Source organism: Nycticebus coucang, chromosome 2 (assembly GCF_027406575.1).
Source record: "Nycticebus coucang isolate mNycCou1 chromosome 2, mNycCou1.pri, whole genome shotgun sequence".
Classification (NCBI taxonomy): Eukaryota; Metazoa; Chordata; class Mammalia; order Primates; family Lorisidae; genus Nycticebus; species Nycticebus coucang.
The window spans coordinates 83703750-83730630 of record NC_069781.1 but is presented as its reverse complement, the minus strand read 5'-3'; the positions used below and the strand labels follow the sequence as shown (position 1 = coordinate 83730630).

At 40.0% G+C, this 26881-nt stretch overlaps 1 protein-coding gene across 1 annotated transcript in view; it reads right to left on the bottom strand.

The window, feature by feature from the left end:
- Positions 1-538: 538 nt before the first annotated feature.
- The window catches only part of TMC1 (transmembrane channel like 1), a 357992-nt gene continuing 331649 nt past the window's right edge, over positions 539-26881 (bottom strand). Inside the window, exons 15-20 of the mRNA XM_053575001.1 lie at positions 16899-16966; positions 11050-11289; positions 6614-6739; positions 2913-2991; positions 2759-2810; positions 539-1993 (exon numbers count right to left, since the gene is read on the bottom strand). Coding sequence (XP_053430976.1) covers positions 1971-1993; positions 2759-2810; positions 2913-2991; positions 6614-6739; positions 11050-11289; positions 16899-16966 — 588 coding nt within the window. The 3' untranslated portion in view covers positions 539-1970. The remainder of the gene's footprint in view (positions 1994-2758; positions 2811-2912; positions 2992-6613; positions 6740-11049; positions 11290-16898; positions 16967-26881) is intronic.

The window sequence follows — 26881 nt, the reverse complement described above, 5'->3', positions numbered from 1 at the left end:
TTAGCACAAGGCTATTCTCTGAATAATTTCTCTGAATGGAAATGACATCTACCGTTTCAGATTCTCATCCATGTAGTAATATGGAAATATTTTCAACAACTCTCTGAAGATTAAAGGGTTAAAAATTTCTAAACATGCTTAACTAAAATCAGATGAGTATTTAGGTGCTATAAAAATCCAACTTACTTTTTAATTTATAGAATGATTGAAACTTGGCATATCATGTCTGGATGTTTATAACAGACACATTTGTTCTAAAAGTACATTGCCTTTAGGAAATCAATGTCTTTGGGGAACAGTTTGTCATCTCTCATCCTCCCATCAAGAGCCTGGGCATGTCATCCACAATGTAAATTTGACGATACAGTGTATCAATTCTCTTATTACTACATAGTGCAAAAATGATCCAAGTAGAAATAAATGCTAGCTTTATTTACTCATTTGTGTTATAATCTAATAAGATAATAAAGTGAGCCTACCAATAGACAATCTATTTATTACACATAGTAACTGTTTAATGCGGATAACAGAAGTTTTTGTTTCATAACACAGCTGCTATAAGTTAAATTGATTCAATTTAATTAACAAGCATTTATTCAGTGCCCACCTGTGCACAGCACTCTACTAGGCATACAAAAGAGTCAGAATATACGATTCCTGCTCATAGGAAGCTTACAGTCTGGATAGTGAAGATCATCCATGCATTCAAGGAACAATAAAGGACCATTACAAATCATATGAAAATCAACATAAGTAAAAGACTCTGTATTGAAGAGCCCGAGGAAGTCTCTGTATAAGAGCCCAAGGAAGCCTATCAAGGGAATAATATGATTAAGAATGGAAGCTGACCTGGAAAAGGTGATCAGAGGAATTAAGCTTAGACTTCGTAAGGGAACAATGAGGTCATTCTACAGCCAGTAGAAAACTGAAAAGGAGAAACTCAAAAGCAGGATAACAAAAGCCAGCAAGTCGCAAGTCAATTGGCGGGAATGGCAGGCACATTGGCTTAGCTCTAGAAGGGTCACTGTGAGTCAGGGGATGCAACTGTAATCACACAGCAAGGTTAGTGGGGCACTGAGCGTTACTATTCAAAGCTGATTCAGACTTTAAGTAAATAATAATGCTTAAACACATCCATAAACTAATGTCCCCAATAAAAGTGTGTTTTCCTAACCTTAACAAAAAAAGCAAAAAGAAAAAAAAAATACAGACTATTATAAACTAAACACAGAGGAAATAATCACCAGAAGTTGAATGAGCATTCTGCGATGGAACAGCAGTTACTTGTAGTGTCTTTTTTTTTTTTTTTGCTTTTAATTTATAAAAAGTTGAATTGTTTAAGACCCATGTACCTCAGAAGCTGGGAGAGCTTCAATCCAGTGCCAATCAAGCCCCAATTCACCTGGGAATTTTTGTATATTATACTGAATCCAGCAGAAACTACAAAGATTTTGAGTGTATATTTTTGGGGAGGAACATAGATGGGCAGATAGGTAGAAAAAAAGAGAAAATTTAATGTTAGTTTCAAAAAAGTGAGTTAGGTAAAGATTACCTTGAGTACTTTATGCAGGTATTTCTGAAATTAGAGGGAAAAAGAGGGCAAAATATTCCTGCTACCAGTTCAAGAAAACTAAAGTGAGAGAAACAATGGAGTCAGAGTAAATGGCTTTTAAATTAACCTACCACCTAAACCAGGAACCTATACTGCTGGAACACACTCATTTTTAAACTCTAGGACAAATGTCAAGGACATAGAGCAGGGGATAAAGTGGTGGCGAAGAAACAAATTCTTAATTTGCAATAAAACAAAGACTTTTCTTGTCCAAGTAGGATTGACAATGCCTTGATTGATAGCATGACCTTGATAATCCATCCGTTATTTACAACACTTGTTCTCGTCTGTGGCGTAATACATAACTTTTCAACAGCAAGGCGGAGAGTACTTCTGGGCCCCAGGATGCCTATGAAAGTTACTGGCCACCAGCAGCTGCAGCTGTTCCAAAATAAATACAGAAGTAAAAGGTGGGGATTGGGCAAAGACAAGAAAAAGCAAATGAAAACTGAGCCGTGGTGTGCTTGGTGATCCTGGATGAGATGGCCTGACATCTGTATCATCTAAACCTGCCAAACTTTGCCAAATGTTTATATTCAAAATATTGCCCATATTTTTTATTTGGCAAAGTCCTTACAAATTCTAAAGGAGAATGAAAGTTCTGCTTTTTTAAATAGCATTTCTTTCTTCTAACTCTTTCCAATAAAAGAGTTCCTCATTGTCCAATGGATACTCAGTAGGCGTTCACTGAGTGACTGTATACATTGTGGGAAACATCAGATAAATAGCATGCAATACCATTTTATCATTATCGAAACCATTAAAGATAATGATCTTTAGAATTCAGATCTCAGATCTCAGATCAATTATTCACTCACCATTTTAAGCGCAAATTCAATAGTATTAAATTATACAAAAACACTGCCCGTGTGTGATGACCATCATTCTGCTACCTCATCTTCTGCATAGACTGGACAATACTAACCAACTCCCCTTAAGGTGGAATCCATTCCAGACTCCTCCTAATCACAGAGGTAAGATTTTTAGTGCTTCAAATAGGAAACACTAAAAAGGTGATGGAAAGCATTGTTGAATAACTTGCTTAGGGCAGCAATGCCACTCACTATCCAATGCCCCAGAAGAAACAAAAAGGAAGAACATAGTGTTTGCACAGAAATAAAAATTGCAAACAGAAACATCTCCAACCTGCTCGTGCAGCTGCCATTTTCTTGTTTCGCATTTTGTTCTCCAAAGCTTGCTACGTGGTAAAAAAGGAGAAGAAAATTAGATTTCCTGGTATTTCCTATTACTTATTTCTATTAATCAAAACAATATTTCAATGAAATAAATTGTATCCTACCAGTTTCATCTTCTTTTTTAGATCCAGATTTGCTGCCTTCTGGCCCTTGGCTGTAGCGTTGAGATAATAAATGGTCAAACTGAATTTAAAAAACAAAACAAAACGTTCTTGGTATATTTTAGTTCCTCGAGTTTCTTCTTAAATTTAGATGAACTATATCATAGGATGTTAGCCTGGGAATGAAGGTTAAGATTATTTTCTGCTCTAAATATCTTATTTTATAGGTGAACAACTGAGCTCCAGAGAGGGAAAGAAGCACCCTCAGAATGGTGCAGGGTAAAGCCTCAAAGCCTGGAGCTGGCTCTCTCCACCATTCATTCAGCCACTGCTTCTTGGAAATACATTAACATTGATTTAAAGTATAGTTGAAAGTAACATTTTAAACTGAGGGCATGGCATCCAGGAGAATGGAAAGATCTACTGAAGCTTAGGAAATATATTGAATACAAAGGAAAATGACTTTCTGCCATAAATTTCATTCTGTGGCCTTTACAACTTACACTATAATCCTCATGGCATAGTTAATTAGTATGGTGGGGTTCCCCCCCCCCCACTGGATATGATATATTGTTTCCATTTCTCCCTCCATAAATAAGAAAATAATTTATAAAGGAATATTCTTAGATTTAAAATGACATTTACATTCTAAGTAGAGAAAATTGCAGCTGACAATTCTGCAAAAACAAATATGCTTATCTTCACTTAAAGGCAAAATGAACAAAGAAAAATAGGTAACTGATATTACACTTTGTTGCAAATAACTAGATATTGAACACATTTCTCTACTCCACAACATGGCAGATAATATCCTTTAAGAGACATCTGGCACTAGCAACACAATTACTGATAGAATTTAGCTGGGTTTATGTCTTATATGATGACAGGAGTTTGACTACAATTCTACACATGAAAGCATGCAGGCATTTGCTGGCATGCAGTAAGCGTTCAATACATGTATATGCATACATGACCTTATATGTGTGGTTTTTGTTTGCTTGTTTTGAGACAAAGTCTCACTATGTCACCCTTGGTAGAGTGCTGTGGGGTCACAGCTCACAGCAACCTCAAACTCTTGGGTTTAAGCGATTCTCTAGCCTCAGCCTCCCGAGTAGCTGGGACTACAGGCTTCCACCACAATGCCCGGCTATTTTCTTGTTGCAGTCGTCATTGTTTACCTGGCCCAGGCCAGGCTCAAACCCACCAGGCTCCGTGCACGTGGCTGGCACTGTAACTACCATGCAATGGGCACTGAACTGTATGTGTGCTTTTTTCTCACAAAAGTTCCTGGATTTGGAAGATGAATTAAAAAATCTCATAAGTCATTTCCAGTTCTGGAATTCGCTATCCATCATGTTTTTCTATTAATATATGTTAAGTGAATATTTCTCACAAATCATTTTCTAGTCTCCAGAGAATGCACCTGAACTCTACTTAGATACTCAAAAACCATTCAAGCTGATTTGATATGCTCCTTTGGGGAAATTCCAAATGCTTGTAATATTCTCTAATTAAAGGTAATAAAAAGTCAAGCCAATTGCATGGGCCCATAAAGTAAAAAATGAAATCTCAGGATTTTAAAAAATCACATCAATAACACATTGAAATTTTCAGCCAGAACCTCAGAACTAACGTCCACTTTTCAGGACACCTATTTGACCCATATGCATTGCCAGGTTTGTTCCTGGTTGTCCAGATTAAGGGCCAGCAAATGAGGGTGTCCAGGCCAAATGTGGCTGCTAAACTGTTTTGTAAAGCCCATGAACTAAGAATGGTTTTACGTCTCTAAATGTTTATGTAAGTACAAATACTAGGTTCTCAATTTTTCCTCTTGGCATAAAATGTCTGTTCTCGGGCCTGCCATGAAAAATGTGCAGACTCTGAGTCTATACCATCTCTACCATGTGGCTTCCAACCCTTCTGATGTTCCCTCTGACCCTGGAATGATCCTGTCTGGTGCAGCAAGTGAATGGAGGAAATAGGAACTGGGAATAGAAGACATGAGTTTGAATTCCAGGGATTAGTCACTTGATTAGGGACAGATCTTTAATATGCTATTGGTGAGAAGATTAATGAAGTCAACACTGCTTAAGATTGTTGTAGGAATTAAAGGACTCAGTGTGTAGATGGTGCTTGCAACAAAGGCAGGGTTAGTTCCTTTTCTACGCTCTTAAGACAATTATCTTTACATAGTGGCATTGGGACAATGTTGCTCCTTTGCTTACAAACCAATCTGCCTCTCAATCAACTAGGAATATAGTTACTCAATGTGCCATTTATGTTATGTGTGTGCTTTGTAAACAAGACCCCATTTATACTCCTAAAGGGTCTTGACTCTCGAAGGCCAGAGGATACTGATTCACCTGCTCTCAGAAGCCAGAGTCCCATGAAAACATGGATAAAGAAAGTCACTTCAAAGGCCACCTGGGGAAACACACTGCATCTGACAGGTCGTTTTCCTGTGTGTCTGTGCCAGAGATTTACTATCAGATTCTTAGTACCACTCAAGATCAAGGCTCTGTAATGTATAATAGTAACCTAATTTACTGTCTAACCGTCCTATTATTAACTTACCCGCATAGAGGACATTGTGGTGTGGAAGAATGAGAATTAGATTTACTACCACATGGTCTACTTTAAGTCTGATATCACATTCTACTATCTTTCTCACCTAGGAAAATCACTTCCCTCCTAAAAGTCAGTTTCTCAACCTATAAAATGAGGACGATGACCCTGGCCCTCACTACCTTATGTGGCTTGTGACTGTCACAGTGACTGGGGTGGCAGCAGTAAGTGGGTCAGAACCCCAGCTCCTTTACTTGAAAACATGGGGATTTTCTTCCCTGACATCTCCTCCTTTGACTTTTATTTAGATAAACCCAATCCTTTGCATCAACTCTGTCCCTGAAGCCTCCCTGAGGGTGGTTTGACAGCTGCCCTCCTGAATGAGAGCAGGGCCAGCTCCACGCTTTCCGTCAGGAGGGGCTGAAAGCAAGGGCAGGGCTCTGTTCTGGGCTCTTCCACAGCAGGGATATATTTTTACTTAGAATGTAAGTTTGTCCCTGGTGGCCAAGAGTCACAAGCCAATGAAAGTTATGTGGGAACAAAAGTCTCTCTCCAAGTTCCCCTTTGGAAATCACTTCTGACCTTGAGGGAGAGACTCAGGGACTTCCCAAGACCCTCTCATCCTCTGACTCTATTACCATGGACACACAGCCCTCTAGGAACCAGGAGACAGGATGGTTTTTAGACCCCTTAAGCCGCTGGCCCTAAAATACAGCCTCTAGGGCCCCCAAGGGGAATATTAACTTAGAGGCTCATTATTTCTGTATATTCACAGCCATCTGTTTTGTGGAGCGAGAGGTGGGGCCGGGTTTGGGGGAAGCTCCCTGCGCTGATGAGATTCAGTATTTAGCATTTATGTGCCCCTCGCTTTAGTTGTTTACAGATAATCATTTTGGTGACTTGGGAACAAATCTTAAAATCCCGACGAGCAGAGGCAGATGCGGATGGCCGTGAACTGCATCCAACAGGATCAGAAGGCGGTTCATGAATTTCGGCCTCTCACCACCATGGAATGAATCCGTGCTGAATGTGGTGAGGTTGCAGCACAGCCCTCCCGTGAGAGAGCTGGCAAAGACAAAACCGAAAAGAAGCCAGAAGAACATCACAAAGGCTCTTTCCAGAGTAGAGAAAGCACGTACGCCATGACCAAGACGACAGCAATGACCAGCCCGGGGTTAGAAAGCTGCCTCAGGACCTTCGCCATCCAGCTCGGGAAATCGTGCTCCAGCGTCTCTCCTATGACTTCAAACATTCTATTTTTGCCACTGGAAAAAAAAGGGGGTGGGGAGACTTTATTACGAACATATGAAAAAGCCATGAGTACAGCAAGAAAACTGGAAATCTTCCCCCAGTACTGCCCAGGCCCTCCTCCAGGTTAGGAATCTGATCTTTAGCTCCAACTCCTAGTATTTTGACTCCTAATGTCACCAGAATGGATTATGTATGAGAAATGTGACCACATAAATATATAGTCAAAGCAGACAGAATATTAAGCACAGCTTCAGGAGATTTTTTAAAACTCTATTTCTAAGATTTTGATTGGAATACATTTGTACATAGCTCCAACATCTGCCTCTGCTCTTCAGGAGAGAGCTCTGTTTGGGCTGAGTGAACAGGGCACTCAGTTTGTAGTTAGCCTTGGAAATGAACCCAAGGAATGAATGGCTTATCATAACAAAATCTACAAATAATCTAATATCTCTCTCTACACAATGGCTTCCATCATTTTCCACCAGCCCTCCTCATCAGAGATCTTAATAGGCCACCACACGCGTGATGAACTCACGTCTCTCCGTGTTGTTCCCTGCACAGGCCTTAATGAGCACCAGCTCAGCTCTGCTGCTAAGACCCGTTAATGTAAGAAGCAGTTCCTATAAACTAGAGACATGAGAACGTGATGTCTCAACTAGGTACAGAATACCCAGAATTGTCTGGCAAAACCCAGTATGCTATGTTATTTTTTCTGTATACACATGTTGATTCTATGAAAAGATGTAATTCTTAGAGAAGATTTTGGATTGGGTTTTACACAACTGTATGCATCATCAGAATAAAGTCGGTTGTAACATTTAATATAATGTTTGGTTTTGCTTTTGTTTTTCAATCCTTAAACATTTTCTATTGCTAAATAAAAATGACCCACAAGTACCAAATCAGATGTCTTTTTTTCTCCTAATCTAATACTATTTTACAATAAGCCAAGAGTGACTGCAAGTGTTATTGTCAGGAGTCAATTGACCACACAGGTACAAATTTTGCTTCACAAATTAAAGATCTATACACTAATTTGCAAAATCTGTGACATGTAAGGAGGGATGAAGCTTAGAGACAATATGCAATTATGTCAACTACTCCCATGAGGTTCCTTCTTCACCACTCCACTGTCATTGTCATACCCCACCCCAGCCACAGGAGTACAAGGGAAAAGGGACCAGAAATGATAATCCTCCTTTTTCCCCCAGCATCTCAGGATATGGCTGACGAATGTGGTCAGAGTGGGGAGACTAGAATTTCACAAAATTATCCCTCCTGCCCCACAGAGGTGTTCTCAGCATCCAGTGTGAAGTTATACAGAGCCACTGGAGACCCTGGGGACTGTTGGGGACATTTTCCAGGTCAGGCTCTTACTGAAGAAAGGAGTCCAGCCCTCCAAATTAGACACACGTTATAGAAGCAACTACCCGTTCCTGGCAATCCCTTCTCCTGCCATGTTAGCCAAAGTGTGCATTTCACGATATTCTCAGAAGTCCTTTCCAGCTCTCTGCGACTGTACATTCCTGGGATGTGCCACCACCATCAACTGATGGGTCTGCTATAGACAAAGCTCTGTCCCCTCCGGATGAGAAGAGCTAATGAGGAGACCTGCCTGTCTTCCCACTGGCCCGTAAGCTCCACAGGATCAGAGTCGATGCTCAGGACATGGGTTTCCCTGCACGTCCTCTAGTGCTGGGTGCACAGTAAGAGACATCACTCACAATTCATCAGAATTATAGACCAGCAGGTTACTGTGTCCTGGACTCAGAGAGATGAAAATACTCTGCCACCAAGCTCTACAAGTCAGCTAAACTACTAAGAAAAACACCTAACTCCAAATCAATAAAACTGACATGAAAATAAGCTATCTAAATAGCACAGAGAGGTTTGGCTCCTATACCTCAGCAGCTAGGGCGCCAGCAACATGCACCAGAGCTGATGGGTTTGAATCCAGCCTGGGCCTGCCAAACAATGACAACTACAACCAAAAAGTAGCCAGGTGTTATGGTAGGTGCTTATAGTCCCAGCTACTCGGGAGACTGAGGCAAGAGAATAGCTTAAGCCCAAGAGTTGGTGGTTGCTGTGAGCTGTGAAGCCACAGCACTCTACCGAGGGTGACATAGTGAGACTCTGTCTCAAAAATAAATAGATAAATAAATAAATAAATAAATAGCACAGAGATACCATTTTCTCAGCACTCCTTGATTATGAAATAATGATATTATATGTAGCAATTTTGCCTACATTTGTCAATTGGGAAACTTTTGATTAAAGTCAGACACTATTCCTTAGACACAAACTAAGTTCTTTTCAGTAAAAATCAGAGTAATGTGGTGTGACATAAGGAAAGCCAGTGGAGCTAGGCCTTAACAAGCTATATTTGGGCAGCCATTGTATGTGTCTAACGCAATGGTATTTTAAATCTGAAGGTGTCTATCTAAGTACTGCCAAGCTCTGTGTTTGTGCTGTGTGTTCTGTCACAGATAGCTAAGGTCCTTTTCCACATTTTACTGAGAAGGACCAACTTCCAACTTCCAATTAAAAAATTAAATGCACACCTAAAATTTATCCTGGATATTAAATTGTGCAGGTAATTTATCCTGGATATTAAGTTATGCAGGTAATTTGCAACTAACTAAAACCTTTGAACTGCCTATCCCTTAAAATTTGTACTTTGAGGTTTATTAAGGATTTATTAAAACAAATGTCTCTTTTAAGACTGTAATTTCATATTTAGTCTCCAGATGTCACTGTCTGCATTATTTATTTCAGCCTATTTGGAAAACCCACCCATTCATTTCCTGAGCATGACAGAACTCCAGCTCATTTGCTTTATCAGCTGGCCATTTTCTTTCTTTTCTGGTAAAGCAATAACAGACTACTGGAGTGGAAATGCCTCTTTTATACTTAGTCTGTGGGCAATGAACCTTTTGACTTTAATTAAATAACTTCGGTTTGACAGCACAAAGGGGAAATTATATGTGGTCCTTACAGCATCATGCTTGTCACTCACGTGGCTTTTCACATTCTCATTCCCTCCACTGAAAAGTTGCAATAGTTCAAGTGTATGCTGGTTGGTGACTTAACCTGCAGAGATTCGTGGAGGGACTTGTGGTAGACTCATTTCTAAAACCTTGAGGGAATGAAATCTCATCCCCCGGATCCTAGGGTCTTTGCTTTCTGATACATGTCCTAGAGATAATTCTGTCATAGAGTACCATAGAAATACACATCTCCAACTTGGATCAAAGAGCCTTCTGGACTCTTGATTGCTCACTTGAATGATTGTTTTTTCTGCCAGCACTCATGGGTGTCCAACCTGCAGGCCACATGAAGGTTATTTGAGGACTGTTTTGCTTATCTGTGGTGTCGGATGTCATGAAAAGTATGCACAGGCCTTTTCTTTGGCTCATCAACTTTCTTTTCATTAGTGTTTGTGTATTTAATGTGTGGCCCAGGCTGGGTGTGGTGGTTCACGCCTGTAATCTTAGCACTCTGGGAGGCCAAGGTGGATGGATTCCCCTGAGCTCAGGAGTTCAAGACCAGCCTGAGCCAGAGTGCAACCCTGTCTCTCCAAAAAAAAAAGCTGGGTGTGTGGTGAGCATCTGTAGTCCCAGCTATTGGGAAGGCTAAGGCAAGAGAATTGCTTGAACCCAAGCGTTGGAGGTTGCTGTGAGCTATGATGCTACAGCACTCTACTGAGGGCTACAAAGTGAGACTCTTTTCTCAATAAAAAATAAATAAATAAATGAATAATGTGTGGCCCTAGACAACTCTTAATTCTTCTAATGTATAGCAGAAAAGATAAACAGTTGGACGTTTTGTAGCATTTTGGATCACAAATTGTGTGATCCACTTTACAGTAAGTGATTATTATATTTAGTAATGATCCTATTTCCTAGGTAAAGTGGGGGTCATTTTTTTAAGTGGTGCACATGAGAAGCAGCAATTGCTGACTATGTCTGGGAGCGATGGCCCAGCATCAGGAAAACTCACTCCCAGACTAGTGCCATCAAACCTCGCTCTTAACTATCCCCTAATATGGAAACAGCTCAGATGTTTTGTTCTTATTTCACCCAGGCAGAACCTGGAACACCATAAATTATTTCCCTTTTGTGATTTCCAAATGAGAAAATAGATGGAATTTGCCAAGAATCTCCTTGTCTCATAATGAGGCCGACTTCCCAAAGGATCTAATTTCTACTGTCCAAAAGTGCCACTGTTTGACAAGAAATTACCCTTCTATAATACAGTGAGCGGCTAGTCCCACCTCTGCGCCTGATGAAACACCATGCCTAAGTCAAATTCAAAGACAAGAGACCTGAAGGGGCCACAGTCAAAGGACGGCGGGAGGGACACGATCATGTATAAGACTGGCATGGTGGACAGGAAAAGGATGAGCAGGAGCATGCCCAGGTAGAAGTTGTTTGATCTGGAAGCTTTGAAGACGCGGGCCTCAGGAACGTTGCAGCACATCACGGCCCAGCACTGGAAGTACATGGATGTGTGGAGTCGGAGGATATTGATGCCGGGGAGGCTGGGAGCAAAGAAGGAGCCCATCCTAGAAAGAAAACAGAGCTCTGCTCAATGTTGAGTCTCTACTCCATGACAAAGTCACATTGCACCTGTTTCTTTTGCACTATGCTTCATTTCCAAAGGAAGAAAATATATTCAATCACACAAACCCTTTTTTATACACAAACCTGATTAATCTACTTCCATCTTCTATGTATGTTTTATCATATCCTGCGTTAGTTTACTTATTGCAAACAAAAATTCTTTCCTAGAAAGGATGCTGTAACTAACTATATGTACTGTCATTAGTAAAGTTAAAATACAACACAATAAACAAAAGATTCCAATTGTTTTACTTCTTTCTTCTAATTCTAAATTGTCCTAAAATTCAAGTAATTGGTTAGCATATCTATTAATATAACTTTTAAAAAATAATTGACCTAGGGCGGCGCCTGTGGCTCAAGGAGTAGGGTGCCGGTCCCACATGCCGGAGGTGGCGAGTTCAAACCCAACCCTGGCCAAAAAAAAAAAATAATTGACCTTCTGACTCAGCGCCTGTAGCTCAGTGGCTAGGGCCCAGCTACGTACATCGGAGCTGGCAGGTTCGAATCTAGCCCAGGCCTGCCAAACAGCAATGACAACTACAACAGCAACAAAAAAATAACTGGGTGTTGTGGTGGGCTCCTGTAGTCCCAGCTACTTGGGAGGCTGAGGCAAGAGAATCGCTTAAGCCCAAGAGTTTGAGGTTGCTGTGAGCTGTGACAGCACAGCACTCTACCCAGGGCAATAGCCTGAGACTCTGTCTTTAAAAAAAAAAAAAAAAAAATTGACCTTCATGCTAAGCATTCATTCTGTTCAAATAAACTGTACATTTGTATTACATCACTTTTTTCATTTAAACAAATTTTCTTTTTCTGATGCTGAGAGCTGTGCCTTTGTAGCTGCTGTAGTGCTTGAAAGCTGATTGCAAAGCAGCATTGGTGCTCAATAATATACTATGTCTTGTTGATAATTTGTAGCTAGCTCATATGTTTTTGAAGTGAAAATTCCACATAAGCACTTAAATTTATCTGCTTACTCTTATTTTAGCCTGTCCCAGAAATGCTCTGTTTTGTGTAGCTGACATTTGAAAAGTATTTTAAAATACCATTTTAGGTGGGAAGCACTTAGGTGAGGTCACTTGATAGCTTTACTTGATGGCTGAATTCATTTATTTCAATGAAATAAGTTTCGATTTTCTGAGATGAGAAAATTCATTAGCACCATGAAACAATAAAAATAGTAAGTTGTCAGTCCAAAACCAAAAAGAAGATACACGTGCATTTATTTTATAAGTGAAGACCTATCTTTTAAACTGCCTTAACTATAATAAAGCTCTTAACATTTCTAGTTAAGATTAATATTTTATACTCCCTGGATATGTACAGTAGTTGCTTAACTAAAATCCATTGTAAATGTGGGAGATGACAGAGACATTTTTGATTGAGATGAAGAAGTTTCTGCAATAGTTGAACTCATGCCAATCCAAAGTTAACTCATTCCTTTGAAAAGTGAAATCTAGCCATGGTTTGAGTAGTCTTGTTACGTCTCCAGACAACAGATCTGAATGATACTTTAGCATAGTGAATTGACCAAAGCCTTTGTAGCAAGATAAACTATTTTTTTCTAATTGAAGGATCATTTTAAAACGATACAGTATACCTTTGTTACAGAGCAGCAAGTGAGAAGATGGAACCAAAAAAAGTGAATAGCTGATGGGTCAGAATTTCAAAACACTAGATTATATCCCCAAATACCAATATCTGTCATGTAATGCATTCATGGATGATTATGCTTATTTCCTTCTAAACATCAGATGACCCTGTCACTTGTTTTGGCCCATAAAATATGAATAGAAATGAGGTGTCCCACTGCTGGGTAGAAACTGCAAAAGCGCTGTCTGGCTTTTCATGCTCTCTCTCTCTGCTGCTGTTACAAGCCATCAGGCTGAGTCTCTGATCAGAGGCTCGCCCCCAATCCACATTAGACATGTTCTTTTGGCAAGACACTAAGCCTTTGGGTTGAGTTTCATTGTTACATAACCTAATCGATTCTAAAACATCATTTTTCACATAATTTAAAACCTAGACCCATATATTTGTACTTAACTATATGTTGTCTTGTTTGTATGCATAGACATGTGCACACATCTTATCTGTGCATGTATCTATAGATACATAAATTTCAAATGAAATATCACATAGATATTTTGAACAACTGTCTTAAGAACCATAACCTAGAAAAACAGGTCCTGGCACAGTGAAATCTGAATCTCCATGCTGGTCTTAGCTTTGTTCCTAAATCACTCATCAGGTTGGCTCACTCGATCCTTTACCCAGACTTGATCCTGTCAGTTAAAAATCACTGTAATACCTTGGCCTTATCAAATGCTCTTCTTCCAAGGAGATCAAAGCAGATGAAAGCTTCTTTTGTTTAATTCCCCATGTGACTCTAGTTACACACATGTCAGGTACACTATTCACATCTGATCCACTGAGCAATGAGGGAGAAAATGTAAAAAGGTTGGCCAGAAGGTACCAGATTGGTACCTCACCAAATGAGGCAGTGTTGAAGCAATGCTCAAAACTCATCCTCTTTCTCACGGTGTGTTCCCTTCCTCTCCTTTACATCCTGCTATGACACGGATATTATGTGTTTTTATCATTTAAAAATATCATTATAGATATTTTTAAACTCATGATGTCTATTTTGGGGAAAAAACAGCATATAAAGGAAGATTTCTGATCACTCAACAATCTAATCATTGTTATGTTAATATCATAACAAAATGGATATTACCTATAAACGTTGACTTTAATAACATCTGAGTAAACATCTGAGTAAATAACCTCTACTTCTGGGCGACACTCGTCGCTCAGTGGATAAGACACCGGCCACATACACGGAGGCTGGCATGCTCGACAGCTAAAACAACAATGACAACTGCAACAACAACAATAACCACAAATAGCCAGGACTTGTGGTGGGTGCCTGTAGTCCCAGCTATTTGGAAGGCTGAGGCAAAATAAGGATCACTTAAGCCCAAGAGTTAGAGGTTGCTGTGAGCTGTGATGCCACGGTACTCTACCTAGGGTGACAGCTTGAGACTCTTGTCTAAAAAAAAAAAAAATTAAAAAAAGAAAACCTCTACTTCTAAGCAATTCCTAAAGCAGTAATTGAATGACTGTAGTCACAAACCAATGGAATGGCATACAAAATTCCCATGCCATTTTGATTCTGTTAAAAAAATGGTTACACTCAGGCATTGGTTCTTCATGCCTCATAAAATAATGAAAGTAAAATAATGGGCGGATCTTTGTGCAGAATGAGCCTATTAATCTTACATGGCACCCTCCCTGCTCCTCCCCCACACCACACCCCCCTACCCTCACCAATCTCCTGGTGTTAGGAAGGGAATATTTGTGCAGTCAACCATGCAGAGTTGACCTAAAGGTGAATAACAGATTTATAGTTATTGTGCTTCTGGATCTCTGGAAAGTTTGTGAATATCTTTGTACACTCAAAAACTGCTATCACTCACTTTCTAAAGCCTCTTTGAACTAACCGGAAGCAGGCTTGAGCCCTGTCTAAGGGAGGAATACATAGAAAGTGGTAGTGCAGTGATAGGACAGAGATTTTGATAATGGATCTTCCTATGAGAGAACTGGAAGAAAAAAATTAGATTTTTAATAATTTCAATATGAAACACGGTGGACTAAAATATTAATAGTTCCGAAATCACAAGTGAAACTAATCAGGACAGGACAGTAATTACAGCACCTTTTTTGACAAGAAAAATGAATTTCTAGGCCAATCTGCTGTCCAACTCAGAAAGAACACAGCAGACACACAGCATATGTCAGGACGAACGGCACCCATCAGGCCTGAGGGATTCACGACATTCTGTGTAAAAGTCACTGATGTAAGGCAGTAGTTTCTCATTACTATAACAGTTATGTCAACCATTTTCTGCCAGGATAGCAGAGTCCTCTCCAGGAAATGACAGATCAGGACCCACAGAAGCTGTTTCTTTCCTCTCTCTGCAGGAGTCACTCCTTGGGCTACCTCCGCTTTCCTCCCTGCTTGGAGAACAAGGGGTGCATTTCACTCCTTAATGACTCTGGACATGTGAGCCCCGCTTGGAAAAGTTAGAAAAGAGGGGATGGGAATTACGTGTTAAATGTGCCCCACAAGAGAAAAAATAATCTTTTTATAGTATTTTCTTCATATTGATTCACCTGGGAATGCACAGGAATTTGACAGGCCTTATAGCAGGATGATGGAACCCCGGAAGTTGGTCTTTATGTTAATGAAACAAGACGGCGTTAACATTTACCGAGTCTGTATGAGCACCCAAAGGTTTAATAATTCAGTCCAGCTTTGGTTGAAGGATTTGAGTAAGACTTGACACTTGTTCAAAACCTGAGGCTATCCTAGCACTTGTGATTAGGCCAATGGTGTGGTTGGTAGCACAGTATTGTATCAGGCACATGTCCTCAGGATAAAGTAGCTCAATTATAACAGTTTGTGAGTTGGGGTGCTCTTAGGTAAGAGTGAGAAATTTCTGGCCTTGTGCGATGGCTCATGTCTATAATCCTAGCATTCTGGAGGCCAAGACAGAAAGACCCCTTGAGCTCAGGAGTTCAAGACAAACCTGAGCAAGAGCAAGAGTGAGACCCCATCTCTACTAAAAATTATCAGGTCATCAGGACGAGTGCCTGTAGTCTCAGCTATTAGGGAGGCTGAGGCAGGATGATCATTTGAACCCATAAATTCGAGCTTGCTGGAAACTAGGCCGATGCTATGGTACTCCAGCCTGGGCAACAGAATGAGACTTTGTCTCAAAAAAAAAAAAAAAAAAAAAGGAGTGACGAACATCCAAACATGCGGTCCCCAGATGAATCGAATGTTGTGGTTCAGTTTTTAAACTCAAAAATGGTTTTTACTGTATCAACTCATCTGAACCTGTCAGAATTTACAGCAAACATGCTTTTATTTAATAAAAGATACAACAATCATTTGCACATCAAAAGAAATAATTCTGATGTGCAAATGGGCCCGTGAAACTAGTTACAAAATGAAGATTATATTTTCAATTCAACTTTCCTAAAACATGTACTTCATCTCCATAAACTATTTGGTGAGATATTATTTTACATTATCTATAAATGACATTTATTTTTATTTTATTTTATTTTTATTTCAGAATATTATATAAATAATATTTTAAATACATTCAGTCATGATGACAAAACAAAATCAAATTCTCAGAAAGGAGAATTTGGTAATGTAATCATCAGTATTTCACTATCAGATGCTGGTGTCACAGGATATAAAATACAAATAGTCTTCACACAAATCTACCAACCCAAGCATAGACTCTCATCATTTGATGAAGGAGGTGTTCTCCAAAATAAGGAGATATCTTTGAGGACAAAGATTTAAGATACATTTTAAAAATGTGAATTATTCACAGCCATCCACCTGGCAAAGGCAAAGGTTGAGTTAGACACAAACTGGGGTCTCCTCTGACACCAGGCTCTAGTGTTTTGTGCAACAGTGACCTTGGAGGCTTTTCTGTAAGTGACAAATGATCCAACCCAACAGCTGGCCTACCAGATCATGCCTTGGTTGAAGATCAGAGCGAGGACGTTGCCGCTGATGTCAAATTCAGTGTACGAAGGCTAGAGAAGACAAAAATGTTCACTGAATTAGCAGCTCACAGAGAGAAAGTCGAAAGGCTAGTGGTTCTGCACAGGGGTGACTGGGCCCTCACTGACTTTCCTTCAGCAGCAATAGCAGAATATTCAATATGATCACCAACCAGAGATAAGTAAAATAATTCTAAGAAAGCATCCTTTTCAACATAGCATTTTAAAATGCTGCCATTCAATGCTCTGGAAGCGTGGCAAGACAGGCTCTCTTACACACCGTGGGTGAGTAAACACTGCGGCAACGTTTCAGAGAAATAGTTTGATGACACATGTCAAAAGCTTTTTAAATTTCATTCTCTTTGACACTGTAAGTATGTCTAGGAATTTGTCTTAACAAAATAATCTGAAATGCTGATACATTTTAGCAAGCAGAGATGAAACCACCTAAATGCTTAACATTAGTTAATAAGCACGATATATCCGTGCCATGAGAGATGGTGCAGCTAATCATAACCATTATGGAGGCTCATTTATATAAATAAATAAAACATATGACATAATATTAAATAAAAATATGAAAAATTATACATTTATTATCTTAAAAAAGTCTATAGGAAGCTATGCGCAGAGAAAAGACTAGAAAATAATGAGCAAAATATTAATAGCGTATATGTAAGTGATGCACTTTTTGAAGTTTTAAATATTACAAATTTTTTCCACAAAAATGTGAATTGACTTTAAGATAAAATAAGTTTAGAAAAAAATTATAACAAAACTTGAATAAGTCATTCAACTCAATGTCCCACCCCCATGTCCTGGATAAAACTACCATGCTCAGGGCAGCAATGCCAGGCCGCTTTTTGTGCAGAAATGACATCAATGCAACAGGAGAGGGTATCTGTGTCGGGGGGCCCCCTCCCCTGGTAACAATTAGGCATCATAGCAAAGAAGTTTCAATCAGCAGAATTAGTGCTAATTAACAAAGGCAACAAAACTGGCTCCTATCTAAATTGGGATAGGGAATTCAGAGAACACAGACTCACTGGAATAAGAGAATGAGAGAGCAGCACATATGGAATGGGCTGGAGAGGGACAAGGAGACCACAGAAGAGAAAGCAAAGGACGGGCAGGTCCCCCAGCACTGCCCAGACCCTAACATCTCCAGCTGTGCCTCAGACCACACGCATGCCCATAAAAATCTCCCCCGAGGTGCAGACACACACACACAAACACAAGATGACCGGAAAGAATCTCTGTTCTTCTCAAACCCAAGAACTCAAATTTACATTTATAATAACATAGAATCCATACCCCATCTGGAACTCCAAAAAACGCTTCCCAATTTTTAAGTGCTTTGTCTCAAGAGTCTCATGAGCACAGATTTCAAAGTCACCACTTTCCCAAAAGGCCTTAGAACTTTCCTATTCAAGTGAAAGACACGGCGATCTGCCTCCTAAGACATCCGAGGAATGAACAGCAAGGGGCATAACAGGAGCAGTTAAGCCTCAGGATAAAGTGTTGAGATGATACATAGGAAATCATAAATAGCACTACATGTTAAACAGGACTAAAATGGCCTGGACAATTGACACATGGTTTCATTCAAGATACTGTTAAAGGTAATATACCACATGTTTCACTAGTTTGCAGATATTCTAAAATAGTGGTTCTCAACCTATGAGTTGTGATCCCTTGGGGGTTGAACGACCCTTTCACAGGGTCGCCTAAGACCACCCTGCATATCAGATATTTACATTACGATTCATAACAGTAGTAAAATTACAGTTATGAAGTAGCAACGAAAAAAATTTTATGGTTGGGGGTCACCACAACATAAGGAATTGTATTAAAGGGTTGCAGCATTAGGAAGGTTGAGAACCACTGTTCTAGAAGGATAATATTCACGAGATGCAAAGAAGGTTTAGTTGGCAGCTTTTATTCTAAAATCAACAATAAGAATAATGAGTCCTAAAAAAAACAAACAAAAAAAAGAATAATGAGTCCTTCATGGAGAAACATGAATTACTTCTTATCTTGAGAACATGAACTCTGAGTCTTTCTACCCTACGGGCTTGCTTTACTCTGAACTACGTACACCTTTCTCCTGGAGCCCTGAGTGACCACAGATATGGGGTGGCCTATGTCGTCTGTGGCCTTGGAACAGCCCCACTTTGTGTCATTTCAAGAATCAAATTTTCAACTTTGGCTTCTGGAGAATGGTGTCATGACTGACTCCACCAAACTAATGAATATTGAAAAAAACTCAACCCTTTAGATATCTACTTCCCCTACTGTCTCACAAGCACATAAACCTCTTGAGGGTCATTTGAGATGAGATATTTTAAAACTAGTTGGTGAGAAAAACCCAGAGGATGGCCTGGGAACCCCTGGCTCCACACTGTGTTTGCAGCAAGTACAGGTGGAAGAATAATATCTCTGATGTGCAAAGTGGCCTAATGCAGAGAAAGGATACAGGGTGGCCCTATTGTACTAGTGGTGGAAACATTTGACCAGAATTCAACCTTGAGTAGTAGGGTTGGCCTTACTGTTTTATAGCTGGGTGAGCTGGTGTCTTTAGGTTTTAGTTTCCTGATGGATAAATTAATGAAATGAACTAGATCAAGGTCAACATACTATGGCCTGTGCCCCAAATCTGGGCTGTCAGAGGTTTTTTTAAATACATTTTTATATGACTATTTTGGACTAAAACAGAGGTCAGTATTTTTAACAAAGACTGCGTGGCTCACCAAAGGTAAAATACTTATTATTTTACAGGAAAAGTTTGCCAACACCTCACCTAAAGAATTCCTAAGACCCCCTTCTAATCTAGAAATCTGTTATTGGTTGAAAATTAGACTCCATTACAAAAGAATTGCTTCTCTGTAAACACCTTGGAAATGGAAACGTAATACTTTGTCCAATAAACATAAATCTCTAAACATGAAATAAATTTAAGAATAAAAATTATGTTTATAGTATAAAATTCAATTCTTATTTTTAATAGTGGACTTTTTAAAACACTTGAGATTATATTTTTAAGGTTTCTAAAGCAATACTTAAACATACAAATCAATTTGTGATGTATTTATTTAATTGCCTCTAAAATAGAAAATGCTTAAAGGTAAATGATGCTTGGGGGAAGAAACAGGTTTTCCTGAAACCTGAGATAATAAAATTATTCCCCTGAACTAAGTGTAATGAACTCACTAATGGCTGCTCATCCTGGTATGAAGCCCAGGGAGCTGCCAGCAACAGAAGAGCCCATCTGGATTTGGACTGAGGTCCCTTGTTGTCAAGGGGTTGGAAATGGCCTTGTCTTATTTTTGGACCCTGGTTTGTGGTGTGCTAGAATCAGCCATCCACCCGGAGGGAAGGCATACGGTGCTCACTGGACAAAAACGCTGGGGAACATCCATTCTTTCTCTGCAAGTTTAGTTACTTGGGGCAGATTGCCAACACTGTGCAAGTCAGGAGCTCAGAGGGAATCGACTCCATCGTTGCACTGAACTGCCTGACCATCTCCACACAAGTCCCATTTCCCACATCTGGAATCACTCTACAAAGGGGTTGGTCTGGGCTGTGGCTCCAAAGCAGTGACTCTTGAGCGTGGCCCCAGATGAGCATCAACAGCATCACCTAAGAACTTTTAGAAAAGCACCTTCTGGGACTTGCCCCAGATCTACTGAATCAGAAATGTTGAATTTCCACAAGGCCTCAGGGGATTTGTCTGATGTTTGCTCAAATTCAAGAAACACCAATTTAAGACAAATCCAGCCTCATCTGCTAGGATGATGCAGCCTTTAGGGCTTTGCTCTTTGACCCAAGTTGGGAGTAAGATCCTGTTAACGCAGATAGACTCTGTCCACATATCCAGTGGACCTTCAAATGCAGCCTGTACTGACCCTGTCCCATGTTCTCACCCCCTTGCAGGTTGCCGATGACTTCTTGATGACCCTGGACCATGCTGTGTTCCTGAGCTGCTGAATAGTATCTGTCGCGGACCGCCAGTCGATGGGCCTCAGTCCGAGGGTGCTCAGGGCGAACGGCACAGGTTGATTGAAAGGTCGACGCAGGATGAAATGACAAACTGCCACACACCACGAGTGATGAAGAAAGCAGCTGTACTTTACTGAATTTTAAGATTGGTATTTATACATTTTTGACAAAGCATTACAAATTACAAAAGGTATTTTTACAACTTGCAGAGCTTTACAAGTTAATATCTAACCTTGTAGATGTGAGTATTTGACCATCTCACTTAAACAATATTCTGTTCGCAAGGGGTTCTGCCCGCGAGGGGGAACAAAGGCTGCTGGTTATCAGTTGTGTCTTTCACTTCCCCTTATCTAAGTAAATGCTTTAAAGGTTAGAGTTTTAAAACGTGAAAATTCTTTCTTTATAACTATTAGTATTAGTAATAATTCACAAATTATTTACTTCTAATGTGATTAAAAGATTTCATATATGTGTAAATTATGTAAGTGATTATAGTACTAGGAAATATATGAAATGTAAAGGTATGTGGAAAGTTTTAAGTCGTGGGTGGCTGTGGGTGGTGTAAGTACATATCTAGATGGAGCATCTTGTTTGCTGTTCCTGCATTGTCTCAATGCATTGTCTCAATTCACTGACATTTATGGTGGGAGCGTGCTCCTGCATCGTTCCCCTGGAGACATTGAGTCTCCATCGGCTATGTGTGATTATGGATCAGTAAGTCATTATGTTTATTCTTGGTTTCTTAAAACAATCAGGTAACAATCAGGCATACAACTCAACAAACAGGTTTCAGGGTAAAGGTTTCTTAGGCTTCTATGCCGCACCTTGTGAGTCATTACGTTCATCAAAAAATATGCTAGGCAACTTCTGCGCTGCTGTCGCATACCAGGGGGGCTGGGGGTATCGCTCCGGGGAGCACAGACCACCTAACCACGTGTTTTACAACGCGGACAGCGCCACCTCACCACGGCTAGATGCCGGGGGTGCGGCAAGTATCTTCACGTTTCCAGCTAGAGGACATCAGTTTATCTTCTAATTCTATATCCCAGCCCATCCTACTAACTCTGTTCTACTGCAAGTAAGCTGCCTGAGCCCAGGAGCACCCTGAGTTCCCAAACCCAGAGGTTTGGCTCTTTAATTATTCATATTTTAGCAGAGTTTTTGAAACTTCTGAGATTAAATATTGCAATGAAATTCCAACATGATGAAAATTTGGTTGATGGCTTTGAAGTTGATCAGACATGGGTCTGAGGCCTACCATGGGTAAGCCATGTGTCTCTGATCAAATTATTTAACATCCCCTAAGCCTCAGTTTACCATAAAGAAGAAATAGTAATACAATCTCACAGCATTTTATATGATTACATGGAATCATATTTTGTAAATTATTCTGACTTTTCTGATGCATAAGTATTACTTAAACATATAAGACAATGTAATATATAATAGAGAATCTAGTCAGATGGCCTGTCAATCATGTGCCTCCCAGTTATGAATAATTTTGAATCCCTTTTATCATACCTCCTAGAAATCTCCTATAGCTTCCGTTTATATAAATTGAACAAGGATGACACTAAAAATATATAATTATAAACAAGATACTGGATTTGACTGAACATACCCTTATCCCATGCCCTGTATTCAATGCTATTTCTTCCTGGAAATTTTTTACTTATTTTACTGATAAATCATAAGGATGGTATCAATGCAAATTAAGGTTAAAGTAAAGACATTCGTCCCTGAACTGTTACAGAACACTGAAAAGTTTATAAGGGTCTCATCTTGTGCTGAATTAGAGCAGTTAAAATCACTTCTGGGGAAAGCCATTCTACTCCCCATAAGTCAGTGAACTGTTTAGAAACACTGAGAATGTTCATGCTCAGGGAAGCCTTGGGAAATAGTAACTTTCATTACATGGTCTAGTAATCTGCTCCAAGTCAGTAATTTTCTCACCTTGGTTTATGTTCATAGGTTTGTTGTGATAATACTTTGGCCATAAATTTATTACTTGAAAAATACACAGGATCACTTGTAACCCAACTCTCTCAGATGAGAACCATATACAATTTAGTTTAACACAGTATTTTTGTCCAGAAGTCCAATTCATTGTTTCTATCTGTTCTCTGGCTACCAAAGAACCTCATTTCAATTTACAGACTCAATTTTTCATATATCAAATATAAACATTATGGTTGATTATTTCAAAATTCCACCCGACTTTAACATTGTATGGATCTCTGAATCTGATGCAAGAGCCTGCAGAGTTTGACTTTTACAGAGGTTATTGTAATTCAAGGGAATAGGCTTTTTAAGAGGCACCTTCTCTGTGACTGAGCAATTCAACTTACGAGAAATTTATTATAAGGAAATAATTTATGCACATCTATGAAGATATTTATTTACATGATATAATTCAATGCTATCCCAATATTTGTCATAAAAATAAGGCACAATTAGATTAATAACAAATTTGAAAATATTAATTATAGTAGAGTTACATGTAAAATACTATGCAACCATTAAAAAGCATGGGAGGCTGAGCACCAAAGGCTCACACCTGGAATCCTAGTGCTTTGGGAGGCTGAGATGGGAAGATTGCTCGAAGTCAGGGGCTCAAGACCAGGCTGAGCAAGAGCAAGACCATACCTCTACTAAAAAATGGAAAAATAAGCTGGGGATCATTGTGGATACTTGTAGTCCCAGCTGCTTGGGAGGCTGAGGCAGGAGGATCACTTGAGCTCAGGAGTTTGAGATTGCAGTAAACTATGTGAGATGATGCCACTGCACTTTACCTGGGTGACAGAGCAAGGCTCCGTGTCAAAAAAAAAAAAAAAAAATGCATAGGAAATGGTTACTGTTAAGATGAAAAAAAAAACCACCACATAAGCAATTTATATCTATCTATCTGTCTACCTACCTATATACATATACATGTATAAAAAATCTATAAATGTGTAGTACTTGTTTATCTACATATAAATTATACTAATACTATTTCATATAAATAATTCATAAAATCTCATTAATGTGGAAATTATCTGTGATTTTTTCCTTTCATATTTAGCTTTATTGTGTTTTTCTAAATTTTCTACAGTGAACTGGCATTATTTTGGGAATTCAGGTAAAAAATTATATATATATGTATACATTTTGTGTGTGTATATGGCAGAAAGTCCACATTTTTCTCTCTCATTCTGAAAGAATTCTCAAGAATGTTCTCTGCCCGTCTCAGGTTCTGCCCTTCATGACAGATACTTTCTATACCCACAGTGTCAGTTAGCCAGTCCAAGACAATGGCAGAGAAACCTTCTTGCCAGCACGTCTGCTCTAAAAAACCTCGTTTTAATGTTCTGCATCTACACCCGCATGGCCATGTTTTCTAGCTTTGGGAACATGTCTTACAATTGTCCCTCAACCAAGAACTCCTTCCAGTTCTTGAAATCCTGATCAACCTTAAATCCTATTCAAATGCTTCCCTCTCCGTAGTGTCTACATTTCTACTGAAGGACACCTCTCCGCCCCTTCTCTTCTCGTCTGCCCCTCCCCTGTCTCTTCTTTCTCCCTCCCCTTCTCCTCTCTCTCTCTCTCTCTCTCTCTCTCTCAAGTCCCATAGCAATTGGTTTCTTCTGTGGTTTGTGTCTTTTTTGCCCTTATTGATATTGCAAGCTTGCCAGAGAAATGAATATCCTGACTGCAGGGGGCAGTAGTTTCTCAACTTCTCCCAATTTCTCCCTAGAGAAATGTGGGTACAGTATTGTCAGGCCTACCAATCTGTCAAGGAAAGCAAGAAATTCACCTAAAAAAAAATCTCCCTTTGTTTAAATATTAGCTCATAAAAAACTAAAACAAGCAGCAACAACACTGGGCAGACCGAATCAAAAAATATCCTTCAGCTGAATCCAGCCTATGGGCCTCATGTGCAAGTCACAACTCCTCTGTAGGTTACAGCCTATGTCTCTGTGTTCCCTTATCCCCTGGCACAGAGCTTGCTCATAATAGTTCTCACCTAGTGGGCCCTCAGCTGTGTCACCTACCCATATGGTGGGTCAATGATAATAGGACCACGTCAAAGATCCATCATCCAACATTCATGTTTTAAAACTTGTCTCGATTCTGAACTTTTCTCCAAAGAGCCTTCCAAAGGTGTCATGGGAGAAAATTCTTTTTCTATGACCTAAAATAGGAACTTGTCTTTTTCCTGTACTTTGTACTCACCTAATAAATAATAAATTACAGTCATTTAATTACTGCTTTTATGCATCCAGATCATGTTACATTGACTTCATATTTGCAGTCAAATTTTCTACCACTTAAGAAGAAAGCTGCAAGGCATAAAAGGGAAGCAAAAGCCAACAGTGGCCTCAGATAGAAATGGCCATTTTTATGTCTGCCTCCGAGGAGCTGAATCAGGCAGGGAAAATAGAAATGAAACCAAGCCAGCCCAATACCTCATAGCGGGGACTGGGAAACAGCACAGCAGCATCTCAGACTGGGGGCATTACCTCACTGTCGTTCGCTGCAGAGCATTACCTAACTGCTTCCGGCTCATCCGGGAAGGTAGCTGCAATGAGAGTGACCGAGATGACCTCGTGAAAGGTACCATCTCAGTGTCAGAGAGCCAGACAGGGGATCTATCCTGGAATCTGAAAAACGGATCCGAATGTCCAGAGACTAAAGGGCATGAGACAGGCTGGGGAGGAGCCATAAAGACTTTCCTTCCCTAATGAGGAAGGAAACATCACTGGCTCAAGAGCACTAAGCCTGAATTGACCCCCCTGGGCACAGCCCTGAAAAGAGGCAGAGTTCTGCCAAGAGACAAGTGCTGCTTTGATGGAACTAGAAAGTGGAGGTTCACCATTCACACTGCCAGCCAAATCATCACACCTGCCATGCCTATCCCAGTTCAAATAACAGTGGTGCCAGAGCAAAAGTGGTAGCAAATGAGCCCAGAGAGAAGAAAAAGAAGCAGATCATACAGGCTGTTGAAGGTCTAGAAAGGGATTTGGATTCACTCTGAGTGCTTAAAAGGTACCAGAAGATTTTAAGCAAATGAGCTCTATCAACCCCAGGTCATATTTCCTGGGATGACAGGAGCCAATTTTATTTGCAAAACAGGGACAGGGGAAAGCCCGCAATGTGCCACAGAGGGATGTGCGCTGCTGCTGTGCTCAGACTCTGTGGTTGGACTGGGGTGAAGTGGAGGGAGAAAGCTGGTGACAGAGCCAGAACCACTGGGGGCCCAAGAAAGCCGTACCACTGTTTCAGAAAAAGAAAGTACCACTGGGTTGGGTGCCCATGCTCAAATGGTTAGAGTGCTGGCCTGTGTACTAGGGGTAGAGGGTTTGAACCTGGTCAGAGCCTGCTAAACCAAAAAAAAAAAAAAAAAGAAAAAAAAAAGGTACCACTGCCACAATTGAGCTCCACCACCTGACAGAGACCTGTTAACAAACAGGGTCTTCCTTGAAACTGGCATAACTGCCTTCATGTGTCTCTGTTGAGCTCCTGTTAGACTGAGCTTTATAGAGCAAGTATCATATTTACTGAATCCTCTTACTCCCCTCCCTAACCCACCTCCATGTCTGCCTCAGAGGAGATGAATTAGACAGAGAAAATACTGCACATTCACTGGCATGTGATCATTACATAGGAGCTTTATAGAATTCTAAGGAATTGACAGAATATGCACTTGATACTAGCCATGCTGTCCTGCTTCTAGAAAGGCTAGCATGGGCTTGCGGGAGAGAGGTGCTGATGTTGGGGCCAACATTCACTGAGTTCAACCTTTTAACAGGTTGACGTCCACTGCATTGTGTCATCCTGTGCTGATTTTACTAGAATGCTGTAACCATGAAATAAAGTCTACCCTCCTCTGAATTATACCCGTTCTCACTGGTCTTCATGTATTGATGTCTAAAAAGGTGATCCGTCCACAGAACTCTGCAATGCCTT